General features: G+C 28.6%; 2 protein-coding genes across 6 annotated transcripts in view; one reads left to right on the forward strand and one right to left on the reverse strand.

Moving 5' to 3' along the window:
• The window catches only part of LOC111628547 (protein Wnt-11b-1-like), a 45,955-nt gene extending 44,561 nt beyond the window's left edge, over positions 1-1,394 (forward strand). For both annotated transcript variants that reach the window (XM_023372363.1, XM_023372366.1), the window contains one exon: positions 1,257-1,394. The gene's annotated coding sequence lies outside the window, so the exon portion shown is untranslated. The remainder of the gene's footprint in view (positions 1-1,256) is intronic.
• The window catches only part of LOC111628546 (UDP-glucose:glycoprotein glucosyltransferase 1-like), a 99,135-nt gene that overhangs the window by 18,835 nt on the left and 67,075 nt on the right, over positions 1-13,225 (reverse strand). For all 4 annotated transcript variants that reach the window (XM_023372360.1, XM_023372362.1, XM_023372359.1 and 1 more), the window contains 7 exons: positions 9,550-9,759; positions 9,345-9,476; positions 9,129-9,265; positions 8,805-8,894; positions 8,546-8,731; positions 8,288-8,477; positions 788-839 (listed from right to left, as the gene is read on the reverse strand). In XM_023372360.1, coding sequence (XP_023228128.1) covers positions 788-839; positions 8,288-8,477; positions 8,546-8,731; positions 8,805-8,894; positions 9,129-9,265; positions 9,345-9,476; positions 9,550-9,759 — 997 coding nt within the window. The remainder of the gene's footprint in view (positions 1-787; positions 840-8,287; positions 8,478-8,545; positions 8,732-8,804; positions 8,895-9,128; positions 9,266-9,344; positions 9,477-9,549; positions 9,760-13,225) is intronic.

A 13,225-nucleotide genomic window follows, 5' to 3' on the forward strand; every position in this document is an offset into this window, starting at 1 on the left:
AGAAAATTTAAAGAATTAATGTTTTTTGATTTTAAAATAAGTCAACCATTTTTTGGCCTTAAACTAATTCAATATAAACATTATTAATACAGTAGAGCCTCGATTATCCGACCCAATTGGGGACTAGGGTTGGTCGGATAATTGAAAAGTTGGATAACCAAAAAGTATGAAAAAATCCATTATTAGTGTAGTATATTATTATATCCCATGTAATTAGTATATTAGTATATCGCTATTAACCTATTTTGCGTTGAATTTTCATCGATGTTAAGCCTAACAAAAATTTTTTAAAATAATAATCGTCGCTATTTTATCGTTAAAAATTAGAAAATTAAGCCTCGTTTAAATACGGGCTCCCTTTCATGGTCGAATGAGTTTTGCCAGCTAAAACACGTAAAAATAATATTAAAGTAGCCAAGACATAGCCAAATATTGTAGCGCCACATCACTAGCGGGCATTTGAAATTTGCCGACTAGAACGGTCGGTTAACCGAGATGTCGGTTAATCGGAGGACGGATAATCGAGGCTCTACTGTATACTCAAAAAAACATTTTTTATGTTCCTTAGAATATAAGTTTGTATGGTCTATAATTAAAAATGTATAAACTGTAATAGGGGATTCTAAACATTTTGTAAATTTTTAATGTAAATGTTCATTTTGATTTTTAATATAATGGTAAAGAAATAGATTAATTATACTAATTTTAAACTATATTTAGTAAAAATTAATTTATGTTAATACATAAATAATAATTTTGGATATCTAAGATATAAAAAATGTTCTACCTTCTATCAATAAATGTTCAAGTTCAAATTCTGCATATATTCCACTCTCAACCTGAAACAGAATTTTTAAAAAGATATCAAAATCCAATAATTTATAACTTAAATTCATAACATTTTTAAAAATTCTATAAAGTAAATGCAAACTTTCTTCAACATATCAAATGCAATAAAACTATATAATTTTATAAAGCAAAATATAATAATCTATGTACTAATACATCTAGTATATTAATTATATTAATACATTTATAAAATTTTGTATATACGGTGTTCCTACTAAAATTTTTGTTCTAAATTCCGTGACATTCCCTGACCAACTTTGTACAAATTCCCAGACCATCACGTCCCTTATGGTATGGCACATTAACATAATAAAATATCACTAAACTTATTATCTATATACACTATTGCTTCTCCAACTTTTTAACTGGTTATTCTTTCTAATTAACAGTTATATATAATCAAACAGGCATTTCAAATTGATCACGTCCATCACCTGGAGGCCTGGGAGATCTACAAAGCCAATGTTGGGAGCACCTGTATCAACTTTAAAGATGGAGAAACAATAGCGAAGGCATGAAGATACCTATTTGAGGAATTCGAATGGGGACAAGCGGAGGGGTGAAATGTGATACGTGCAATATTTTCATCTTGGACGACATCGTTCTAATGGTCAAGGGGAGACAATGCTTAGTCAACACCTGATGAAGACCTCGGTGGAGGTTGAAAACGTTAGTGGATATTGTAATGAACACAACACTGATAAAGGTTTTTTGTGGACAGTTAATACCATTTGAATTAATATTAAGTTATTTATCATTTTTGGTTCTTTATTCTCATTTTTTTCCATCAGTTCATTAACATCTGCCCTCAAATTGAAAGTGTAAATTGCAAGAGATAAAAAAATTTTGAAATATTTTAACTTTCTATCAACATTAGATTATTAAGAAAATTAGATTTTTCTCTCAAACTTAAAACTGCTGTATTAATTATGCATTATTATAAGATCTAAAAGTATTTTAAAAATAACAATTAATATTGTTGTATGCTTGTATATTTTGTTTGTGTAATTTTCGGGAAATTTTGTGTATGTTTGGGAGAAATTTTGGATCCTGAAAATATTCTGTACCCCTTTTCATAAGTTGCATTGTACCACAATACTTTTGCTGCCTGCAGACAGCTACACTTGGTCAGCCATATTGTCAGCAAACAAAATCAATAAGGCACAACCAAGGAAACACATTAACTGACTTTTTGACAATTTTTAACAAATTCCCTGACTTTCCTGAGCACTAATGAAAATCCCTGACTTTCCAGGTGTGTAGGAACCCTGTATATGTATATAGTTATTTTTATTTTAATGTTTTTTTTGTTTTCTTGAAAATCTTGCTTTCATGTTCTAAAAAATTACAACTGCTTTTGTAGAAGCAAAAAATTACAATTTAGATTCAAATTCAAGAAGTTCTCAAATAATTTCTTACAAACATTTTAAATTAATCTCATTAAATTAAAGTCTTGTAAAAATCAATAATTCTGGAGACCAATATAAGCTATATGAAAAGATATTTTTTTCAGAAAATTATCATAAATATGTAATCATTATTAACTACATTAATTAGTAATTTAATTTCATTGTGAGTTTTCTTTAGTGAAATTACAGACATGTAGTTTGTTCAACAATTATTCTGATCATAAAAAAAATATACTTATATTTAATGTAAATAATAAAATATATTCACTGTAAAATTTTGGTATAAAATTATAGATTTATATTATTCCCACTTTTTGTAGCAAATTCAAACAAAAATTTTTGTTTTATATATATAATTTTTACAGCAAAATATAAATAGCACAATTTTAACATTAACTCAATCACTGATTATTATTGTATTAAGTTACATTTATTAGTGTGAAGTTGGTATTTTGATTCATAATCAAGAAAACAGAAACACTGTTCAAAATCAAATTTAACTAATTATAGACAAATAACTTAAGAATCTAACAAACATTTTTTAAAACACTATTATTTTAAATAAAGTATGAAAGTTTAATATTCAAGGAATTATCTAAGTTAAATTGATATCTTGACAATAAGAGTGAAATCAAAGCAAATAATGTTAATAATAATTTTCTTTTGAAATATAAGTTGTCATTTATATAAAAAATGTGATGGAATATATTCATTATATATTTTTTACTTGAAAGACAGGTTATCATCATAATATTAACAACATAAAAATATTTGTATAAAATAAACTGTTTATCTTTTATGCTGTATATTTTGCATCAAAAATCCATTTAATATTAATATATTTTATTTTTTACAATTATTCTGTTTGATAAATATTAAGAATATTAAGTGGCAATATACTTTTCCCCCAACTTTCAATATCCATATTAGATCTAATGATATCATTATTATATTTTATGTTTATTATTAAACAGACTAGAGTATCCTTTGTTATTCAAACATAACATTTGTTAACAATATCAAAGTATAATATTGGTTACAAAAATATGTTAACAAAATTAAGCTTTTTATAATGTGTTTCCATACCTAATGTTTTTATAAATAGTATTATATCTTTTTTTTAATTTGTGAAAAAAAAAAAAATAAATAAANATATAAAAATATAGAATATTACTACTTTTTATTTAAATATGAAAAATAATCAATGAGTCATTCAAAGCTGGAACTTAGCTTAACATTAATCAATATCACACCTGGAAAGTATCAATATCAACATATTGTTGGAAGACATAAGGAAGATATTATACTGATTAATAATTTAAGATAAAATTGTTTTCAATTCATTGCTGTTAGTTAACTTTTCTGATTTAAACATGAAAATCTTATTTTGTATCAATTTACTTATTTCAAATTAAGTATAATTAAATATTAAAATTTCAAAAGTTCAACTGAAAACTAGAGTCAGTCATTTTATAGGAAATAAAGAAGAATCCTTACGAAGTTTACAAATTTATGGTAGTTATTATTATGAATGTCATGCTAAGCTGATGCTGGTGCCAAGTGTTATGCTGGACTAAAGTCAAAACATAGCTACCTAAACAAGTGTAACATTAAGCTGTATTATTGGTGTATGTTGAAACTTCCTAAGAATGTCACATGTTCAACGCAGCTTTCTGTAGTGCCATGTATATGTTTTTATTAAGGTTTAATGTTTCTAGACTTTTGTGTAGGAACCAAGGTACAACAGGTACAATAAATGTAAGGAACCAAGTCCGAGCATTATTTTTATTTACTTTTATTTTGCTTTTTATTATATTTTTGTTTGGGGCTTATGTTTTGTTAGGACGAAGGTTTCCTCACCATTCACCTTAGAAACTTAAAAATAGAAGAGAAACCAACTCACCAACGAGAGAAAAGCGCTGTAGAAAAAAAACTCACGCACACTTGCGTTCCCGAGCGGAAAAAAGTAAGTCTGCACCAAGGAAAAAGGGGGGGGGAAGACCCCACAAACACAACTTAAATTCGCTAAACCTTAAAAGAATAAAACATCCCGAAAATTGTAAAAAAGAATAATGTAAAAGGTTAACGAGTATTGTCAGAAAAATAGGCTGCCAGACAAATATAAAAAAATTTATTGTTAGTGAATAAGTATGTAAATGAGGGGAGTGATCTCATTCAGAATTGTGACGTCACCTCACAGTATAAAAACTGAACGTCAAGTGAAGTTGAGAGAGAGGTGAACTCCAGATAGCAACGAGCTTGGTGAGCTTGGTAGCAGTGAACAAAAGAGAGGTGTCCGATAGGATCAAATAGTTCCAAGGCGATTTTGAAGTTGTTCGATTTGTGGATCAACGAATAGAGAAAGTCTTGAGAGTTGAGGAAATAGGTTCCTAGTATATTGAGGTGACGATTAGGATCTATAATTCATAAGAATTATTGTATATAAATTAAGTCTTTGAATTTTGTCGAATTCCAAAGGGGAATAGATTTAAGTTAGAAACTAGATTGATTTGAGTTTTGTTGGGTTGATTCTTGTTGAGTTTCATTGAATTTGTTATTGGATTTTACTAAATATTGTATATAGTTATTATTAGAATTATCAATTAAATAGTTGATTTTGTTATTGACAAACTTGGTCAGTATTTAATTCAGTGCACGCTAAAAGTCCAGGCCTGGCACACTAACGCGAATCCGCGTAAAGTACCCGTTAGGGAACAGCTGTATCTGGCACACAGTTGTGTCAATAATTGTTGGAAAGTCGGAAAAATAATATAGTACTTTACATAAATACCTTATCCATCCTCCACATCTATCTTATTTCTTGAGCAAGTGGAGTGTACTTGATTTTTTCAGTGTGAGCAATTTTTATGTTATGAGTGTTTGGAACATTTATTTACTTATTTATTCTATTATATAAGTGATCTTACTGCATTTGTCAATGAGAGTAATGTCAGGTCTATTGTGATAAATTGTTTTATCTGTGATTATGGCTCTGTTATAGTGTATTTTGTATGCGTCATTTTCTAAAACTGCCCATTGCATATATTTGCATGGCACCTGGATGTTTAATAATCTGCATTTCTGTGCAAGCTCTTGGTGTATTATATTTACTATTTGATTATGCCTATGTAAATAGTCTGTTTGTACTAAGAGCTTGTAACCAGAAGTTATATGTTGTATTGTTTCTGGCAAAATGTAGCATTTTCTGCAAAAGTCATTTGTGACTGATGTATCCTTTAGGATGTGTTTTCTGTAGTTTTTAGTGTTTATGATCTTGTAAGGAACCAAGTCTGAGCGTTATTTTTAGTTACTTTTATTTTGCTTTTATTATATTTTTGTTTGGGGCTCATGTTTAGTTAGGACGAAGGTTTCCTCACCCGTCACCTTAGAAAGTTAAAAAGAGAAGATAAAACCAACTCACCGACGAAAAAAAGAAAGCACCATAGCTAATACTCGCACTCACGTGCACGCCCGAGCGGCAGATAGTAAGTCTGCACTGAAAGGGGGGGAAGACCCACAGACTTTTAGGAACTTGTTAAACCTTAAAGGAAACATCCCGATAATTGTTCAACAAAAGACTGTAAAAGGTTAACAAAGTATTGTCGGGAATTAAGCTACCAGATAAACAAGAAAAAAGTGAATGTTACGTGTAAGTATGTAAATGAGGGGAGTGTCTCACTTAGAAACTGTGACATCACCTCAGACTATAAATAGCGTAGCTCAAGTGAAGACGGCAGAGGTGAGCTCCTGAAAAGAATAAGCGTTGGTGTGCTAGTAGTAGTGAACGAGGTGTCCAATAGGAAATAGTCCAAGGCGATTGCAGTATTCGATTTGTAGATCGAGGAATAGGAAAAGTCTTGAGTTGAGAAAAAGGTTCCTAGTATAATTGAGGTGACGGTTAGGATTTGTAGTTATAAGATATTCTGTACCTAAGTTAAGGATTGATTTTTGTCAGAATTCCAAGGGGAATAGTTCTAAGTTAGAATAAGATTGAGTTTGTCAGGTTGACTTTGGATTTGATTTTATTGAATAAATTTGTTGATTGTTGTACATATTGTAAATAGTATTTCTGGATCTTTATTAAATATTTTTTTGATTTTTGACTAACTTGTCCTTAATTTTCTTCGGTGCACGCGAAAAGTCCAGGCCTGGCAAGAATAAACGCAAACCCGCGTAAAGTACCCGTTAGGTAACGGCTCTTTCTGATACCAGAATTGTTGTAGAGCAATCCGAAAAAAATAATAGTACTTTACAACCTGATCTCAAATGGCAACCATAAACCCCACTCTCTCTCCAAACATGCAGCCCCTATTCAGCAAGTAGTTTGATGCAGTTTAGTCAACACAGTCTTGAACTAAGTATAGGCATATCTGCCATGAAATGCTTTTGGGTCCATGACTGCTTAGTGGTGTCTATATTATTTGTGTGTTGAGCTATGTCCAGGTGTTCAGAGTGTAAGTTTAAAAGAGATGTGTGGTTACTGTCTGCCAGAGTTATAGATTTATGTAATCTTGATGCTTCTTGTTTTTTTTGTGGAAAAACTCCCGCAGTGTCAGAGTTTGTTTGTAATGCAGGTTGACTTTATTAGTCAGGCCACGGTAACCTTCTTTATGAGGAAGTGTTAGTCTTTTTACAATGATTTCAGATGACATTGTTTATGCTTAGTAAGTGTTGTTCTTGTTTTCCTTTGGAGTTACTAGAGATCTGTGCATGTCAAGTGTATAACTCCAAAAGAATAAGTGAGTACAGGGACAAACTACATATTAATTGCTTTAATAGTATGTTTTGCATTTAGGTAAGTTCTAATCATTAGGCAAGCATGTAATTTGTTCTGATATTCAAGTGTTAACCTTTGTTCTGTTTTTAAGTTTGGCCTGTTGGAATCCTAAATATTTGTAAAACTCAACCTCTTCCATAGATTCAATATCATCTCCACTTCTAAGTACAAAGGAGACTGTCTCCTTTCTTCAAAATTCCTTTTTCAATGTGGAGTGTTTTACATTTGTCTAGACCAAACTCCATTTGAATATCATTTGATTGTGTGTGTGTAATTTGTAAGAGATGATAAAGTTAATTCTGTGTGGATGCATAAAGTTTGATATTGTCCATGTACATGAGGTGTGATAATGTGAACAGTGTTGTTTTGTTGTGTCTGATGTTGCCATATTGTGTTTTGTTCAATGTTAGACTGAGGGTTAAGTGCAAGGCAGAAGCAAAGAGAACTCAATGAATCTCCTTGAAAAATTCCTTGCTTAATGTATATTTGATTTGTTTTTATTTATTTATTATTATTAATAATTTTTTTAAAAAACTACATTAATCAACTTACAATGTATTTTAATTTCAAGTAAAATTTATTTTATAAAAAAGAAATTTAACTATATTTTAAAATGTGCATGAAGATAATATGAAAAACAGAGCAAACAACTTAGAAATGATGTTCTAATAAGTAAAATTATTATTTGATCAAATATCATAATTTTTAAACTTTTGTAAATGCAGTAGAGCATCATTCATCTGAATCAATTGGGGACTGGGGTTGTTCGGATAACTTATTTTTCAGTTAACTGATTATGTACAAAAAATATATGTGAACCTATCCCACACTGAAATTTTTCTCTGTTGCGTGTTGCTTTGTGTTGAATTTTCGTCGATGTTAAGCCTAACAAGAATTTTTAAAAATAATCATGGCTACTGTATCATTAAAAATTATTTCTTTATTTTGTACAAACGAAATAAATATATTGAAAAATATAAAAACAAAAAAAATTATACTTTGGAAGTTAATCTAGTATAAAAAATGTTTGATTCAGCATGACTGGAATGCTTTCGCTTAACCGACGTTTCGGTTGATCGGCTTTTGGATAAATGATGCTCTACTGTAATTTTTAAAAATTTTGTAATAAAAGAGAAATTTATTTTAAAAATTAATCTTTTTTTAATTCTACATTTTAATTTTAATTACAAAAGTAACATATTTCAATAAATTTATTCATTTTTTTTTTGTATTCTGCTCCCAAAATAATTACCTGTTCTAAATGAATATTATCCAAATCATATGGAGATCTGACAGATTCCACCATCCAATTTTCTGGTGTTATCATTCCAAGAGTAAGCAAAGAAGTTGTAGGTAATTTATTAAATCGTGCCATTGGTCCTAGTACAGTTTGTTTACTTGAGGTAAAGTGTAATTCTGGTTCCAACACAAAACGAAAAAAACTAGAGTGCAATTTTAAATGTAATTAATATCAATACCATCTGAAAAAGCAACCTTAAAATAAATTTACCTTTTCAATGGCATACTAGAATGTTTATCAATGCAATTGAAAAATATTTTTAAATGAGAATTAATCACTCTTTGAAGAACCAAGAGAATCGCAGAGAGTTTTTGAGCTCCTCTAGATACTGGATCAACAATGGCTATTAATTCATGTGCTGGTTCATCCGGATCAGATGCTGGAATTTTTAACACACTAAAAATTTAACATTACATTAGTTTATACTTCAGAAGCTTTCAATTAAAATTGTTTCAAATTTAACCCTTACCTATGCTTATCAGCATAAAATTTGATATCATGCCTTGTTCTTGAGTTAGTTTGGGCTAACAGAACAGATGTTGCTTTCATCATTATATTACTAAACAAGAAAATGATTCATTTACATTTTTCTGAAAGTATGATTGATTTTATTGTTTTATTAAATTTATAATCTTGAATATATTTTTAAAATTTAAAATTGTTATATAAAAAGTATTAAATTTATAAATCTTCAAAAACTATGAAAAATGGATGACAACTATAGAAGAGTGGAACAGAAAAACTAAAATAAATATATATAACTTTTAAATGACTCAAGTAAAAATTATTCTACCTGTCTGCTTCAGCTGTTTCACTTTCTCCCTTTAGCTCTTTACTTAATTTTTCACCATAAACATTCATGGAAAATTTTTCCAATAAATTGAAATCATCATCTAAAAATTCCTCCCCAGACTCAAAGGGGCCTATAATCTATATTTTAAAATTAATTACACTTAACATCTTTTAAAAAATAATTTCCAAAAATATATCCATTTAGATTAGAAAGTACCTTTCCATTAGCTACAACAGCTCGGGCTCCTGGAGCTAAACCTAATACTATCCGAGCAAAAGCACTGTGAAATGCTAAAAACTGATCATCTTCCTTTTCCAATGTAGCTTGATACTCATCTGAATTCATATCCTTTGAAAAATTAAAACTTATGTTAAAAAGTCTGCAAACATTTTAATTTCATTTTAATGAATTGTACACTTACAGAAAGAGCAAAATCAATTGGTTTTCTTGTTCCTTCTAGTAGCTGAATTGCATTTGTTGTTTTAATTAATTTTGTAATGAATAACTTTGCATGATTGCGATTTAGAACTTTTGTGCTGACATACACAGCTTTAGTAATTATTCTTTCTTTAAAAGAGTCTGGATTTAAGGGGTTGTGAACAATTCCAATACGTATTTCATTACTTGTTTTCTGAAACATTAATAGTATAAATTAATTTACTAAAGGAAAATACAGTAAATGTTATATTCAAATAATAGTAATAATAATTAAAAAAAAAACATCTAATACAATAAATGAAAAATATATTTTTAATTTGAAAAGCTAGCTGAACTGAAGTATCTACACACTTTTTGGTTAGAGAGAAGCAATTCTAATTTTCAAACATTGATTGTGGTGTACTATATACACTAATATAGACTAAGAATATTTAAACTCACACTAAGTCCTCACTTATTTCATTAAAATGAGGGGGAAAAAAATACAAAAACATTTGTAATCATTTACAATTACTGTTGATGAATTTTCTTACAAACACTAAAATAGATTCTGAGATGGGAATTAAATGCTGGAAATTGTAATCGTGATCCAAGATTATTATTATTAACCAAATTGTTTTCTTGAAATTTGATTATTGTAATTTGCATTCACTACACACTCACCTTTTTCAAAAAATTAAAACCTAAGTTATATCCACATTAACAACACACAAGACAATTTAATTATCTGTTATGGTAGCTGTTTATTCGTTCATACATATATATGTCTCTTTAATCCGAAATATTACAAGAATTCTGGTAGACTCTTACAGCCTTTAGGTGAAGAACATCCTTTATTGAAGATACATGTTATATATGCATTTCGGGCTTATTTTATCTTTAAGCTCCTCTTCAGTGCTATATTAAAAAAAAAGATTTTCACGATTTTTTCTTACAAATCCTTCTGCCACACTATATGATACTTCTGGGTTTTTTTTACATTATTCATAAATCCTTATTCAATAAGCATAAATAAACCATAAAAATTTAATATATAAATATTTTTATAATACAAGGAAGTTTTTTCTTTTTTAAATACATTACCTTTAAAGTGGGCATATATCATATTACATTAAAATTCTAAAGAGTCACCAAAAATTCCCGAAGATACATTTTTAATCTCAAACAGTAGTAGGGTAACTGTAATTACAGTAACGTTCTAAAATTATTTACAAAAATAACCTTTTTTTGGTATGATAAAATAGATTTTTATGTCAGAGGATATAATCTACATGTGTTATATTGTTATATTACTAACTGTTCTAAAATTTTTAATATAGCACTGAAGAGGGGCTTAAAGATAAAATAAGCCCGAAATGCATATGTAACCTGTATCTTCAATAAAGGATGTTCCTGACCTAAAGGCTGTAAGATAGTATACCAGAATTCTTGTAATTTTTTGGATTAAAGAGACATATATATGTATGACATAATTTAATGTCAATATAAAATGAAAACAAATTTGCCTTGTTGTAGTTTCCATTTCAAATTTATACTGTACCTTCTATAGTTCATTAAAATCACCAAGTATTTGTTTTTGAACTATGTAATCGTAAGTTGTTCTCCTTACAATTTTTGCTTTGCAAACACTTACTCTTTATTATCCATCTCTAAATCATCATCCTCATCATCTACCAGTGATGAAAATAAATCATTAAAGATGCATTTCCACAGAACAATATTTATAATAATTGTTTTTTTGTTAAATTAAAATCGATATTTATATTGTATTATGTAATGGATTTTCAAATTGCATTAAAATTTATTAATACAAACAGGAAAAATGTGTTGTTTTCTGTAATTGAAGACATCACCATGCTGATCATGTCTGTCTTTCCAAGCTAGTGATTGCATATTTAAAACATTGTATAGTACAATGATATATCACCAACTTCTAGATTAAACAATGTGTAGAATGACAGTATTGTCAATCTTCACCCCTTTCATATATATATATATTATAGAATAACAGAATACATAATAGTAACTTTTGTTTTCTTCATATTAACAAACATTTTTATACAATGATTTATGTCTAGGTAATTTTCGTGAAAACATCTTCGCACATATTATTCAAAATTCATTGAGATTATAAAGTTCCACACATTATCATCATAATTATATCAGTTAAACAGTTGATATAATTATGATGATAATATGTAAAATGTAGAGAATAATAAGTATTACTGCATTGTAAAAAGGCAATAGAAGGTATTATTATAATATAGAAAAAAATCAGTTTCGAAATGAAATCTTTCCTTTCAAATCATTATTGTTGTTGCAAGTACAGGGGGACTTTACAATTAAAGTTTCACTTTGAAATGGCCATTAAAAATTACTGGACAAAATACAGTAAGCTCCCAATTATCCGTGTGCGGATTATCCGGTTTGCAGATTATCCATGCATGAATTTAATTTAAAAAAAAATAATTATATGTGTATGTATTTTTTAAATAGTTAATTGCTTTCATGTTTACACATCCTCTAAGTGTGCATGTGTTCATATTTAGATGTTTGAAGCAGGTGGGTGGGGGTATATGAAGTCAGCTGGACTGGTTTTAGTTAGGCTGCTTCTTTCACGCTGGATGTTTCTTTTCAGAGGAGAAAATAATAGTGAGTACATTTATACAAAGTTTTCTTTAGTTGCATGTTATAATATGTATTACAATTTAAGATTTGATATAACTCTCCCACAAATACGTTTAGTGTAAAATTATGTAAAATAAGATGTTTTTTTTTTTTAAATTTTCAGATAAGTACCCTTAAAATGCCTAATAATCGAAAGAAAGTCGTACTTGTCATAAAACAAAAACTAACGTTAATTGAAAAATTTCAAAAAAGGTGAATCTACATGTTGTATTTTAGAAATAAATAATTATAGGCTGAATTATCCGTGCCACCTCTCCCCACCATTAGCCCGGATAATCAGGAGTTTACTGTATTATCAAACTTTGTAATAGTTTACAGGAAATCATGGGATTTTATTCCTCCTCCAAAAAAATAGTTCAAAAATTTACCACCAGCGAGTAATGACGCTGTATGCAATACTGTTAAACAAAATAAGACATGAAGACATTGGTTGAAAATAAAAATGAACAATTTGGCAGAATTGAAAAATGAGATACACCAACATGTCTGTAACATTCTTCCTGATACGCTAAGAGCTACTGTTGAGAACACAGTAATGCAATTTAACTTACTTTCATAAAATGGTGGATGCCACATTAAACAAGCTTTATAACACATTTTAGAAATGATTAAAAACATTTTCAACTGATGTCTTCATGTCTTATTTTGTTTAACAATATTGCATACAGTGCCATTTCATGCTGGTTTTGAACAATTTTTTTTTTACAGAAAATAAAATCCTATAACTTCCAGTAAACTATTACCAAGTTTCGTAACATTTTGTCCAATAATTTTTCTTTTATAGCCATTTCAAAATGGAACTTAATTATAAAGACTTTGTATATCAAGTCATATTTTGATTACTTGAGCTATTTTTTCAAAGAGTATCTTTGTAATGTATGTATTAACAATTAAATATTAACATGGAAATATCTGAATTAATTGACTAGGAAAAAATTGTAGTAATTGCTCAAATGTGCTTACATAAGTTA

Source organism: Centruroides sculpturatus, unplaced genomic scaffold, assembly GCF_000671375.1.
Source record: "Centruroides sculpturatus isolate CEXI.00-Female unplaced genomic scaffold, Cexi_2.0 scaffold217, whole genome shotgun sequence".
In the NCBI taxonomy this organism is placed as follows: domain Eukaryota; kingdom Metazoa; phylum Arthropoda; class Arachnida; order Scorpiones; family Buthidae; genus Centruroides; species Centruroides sculpturatus.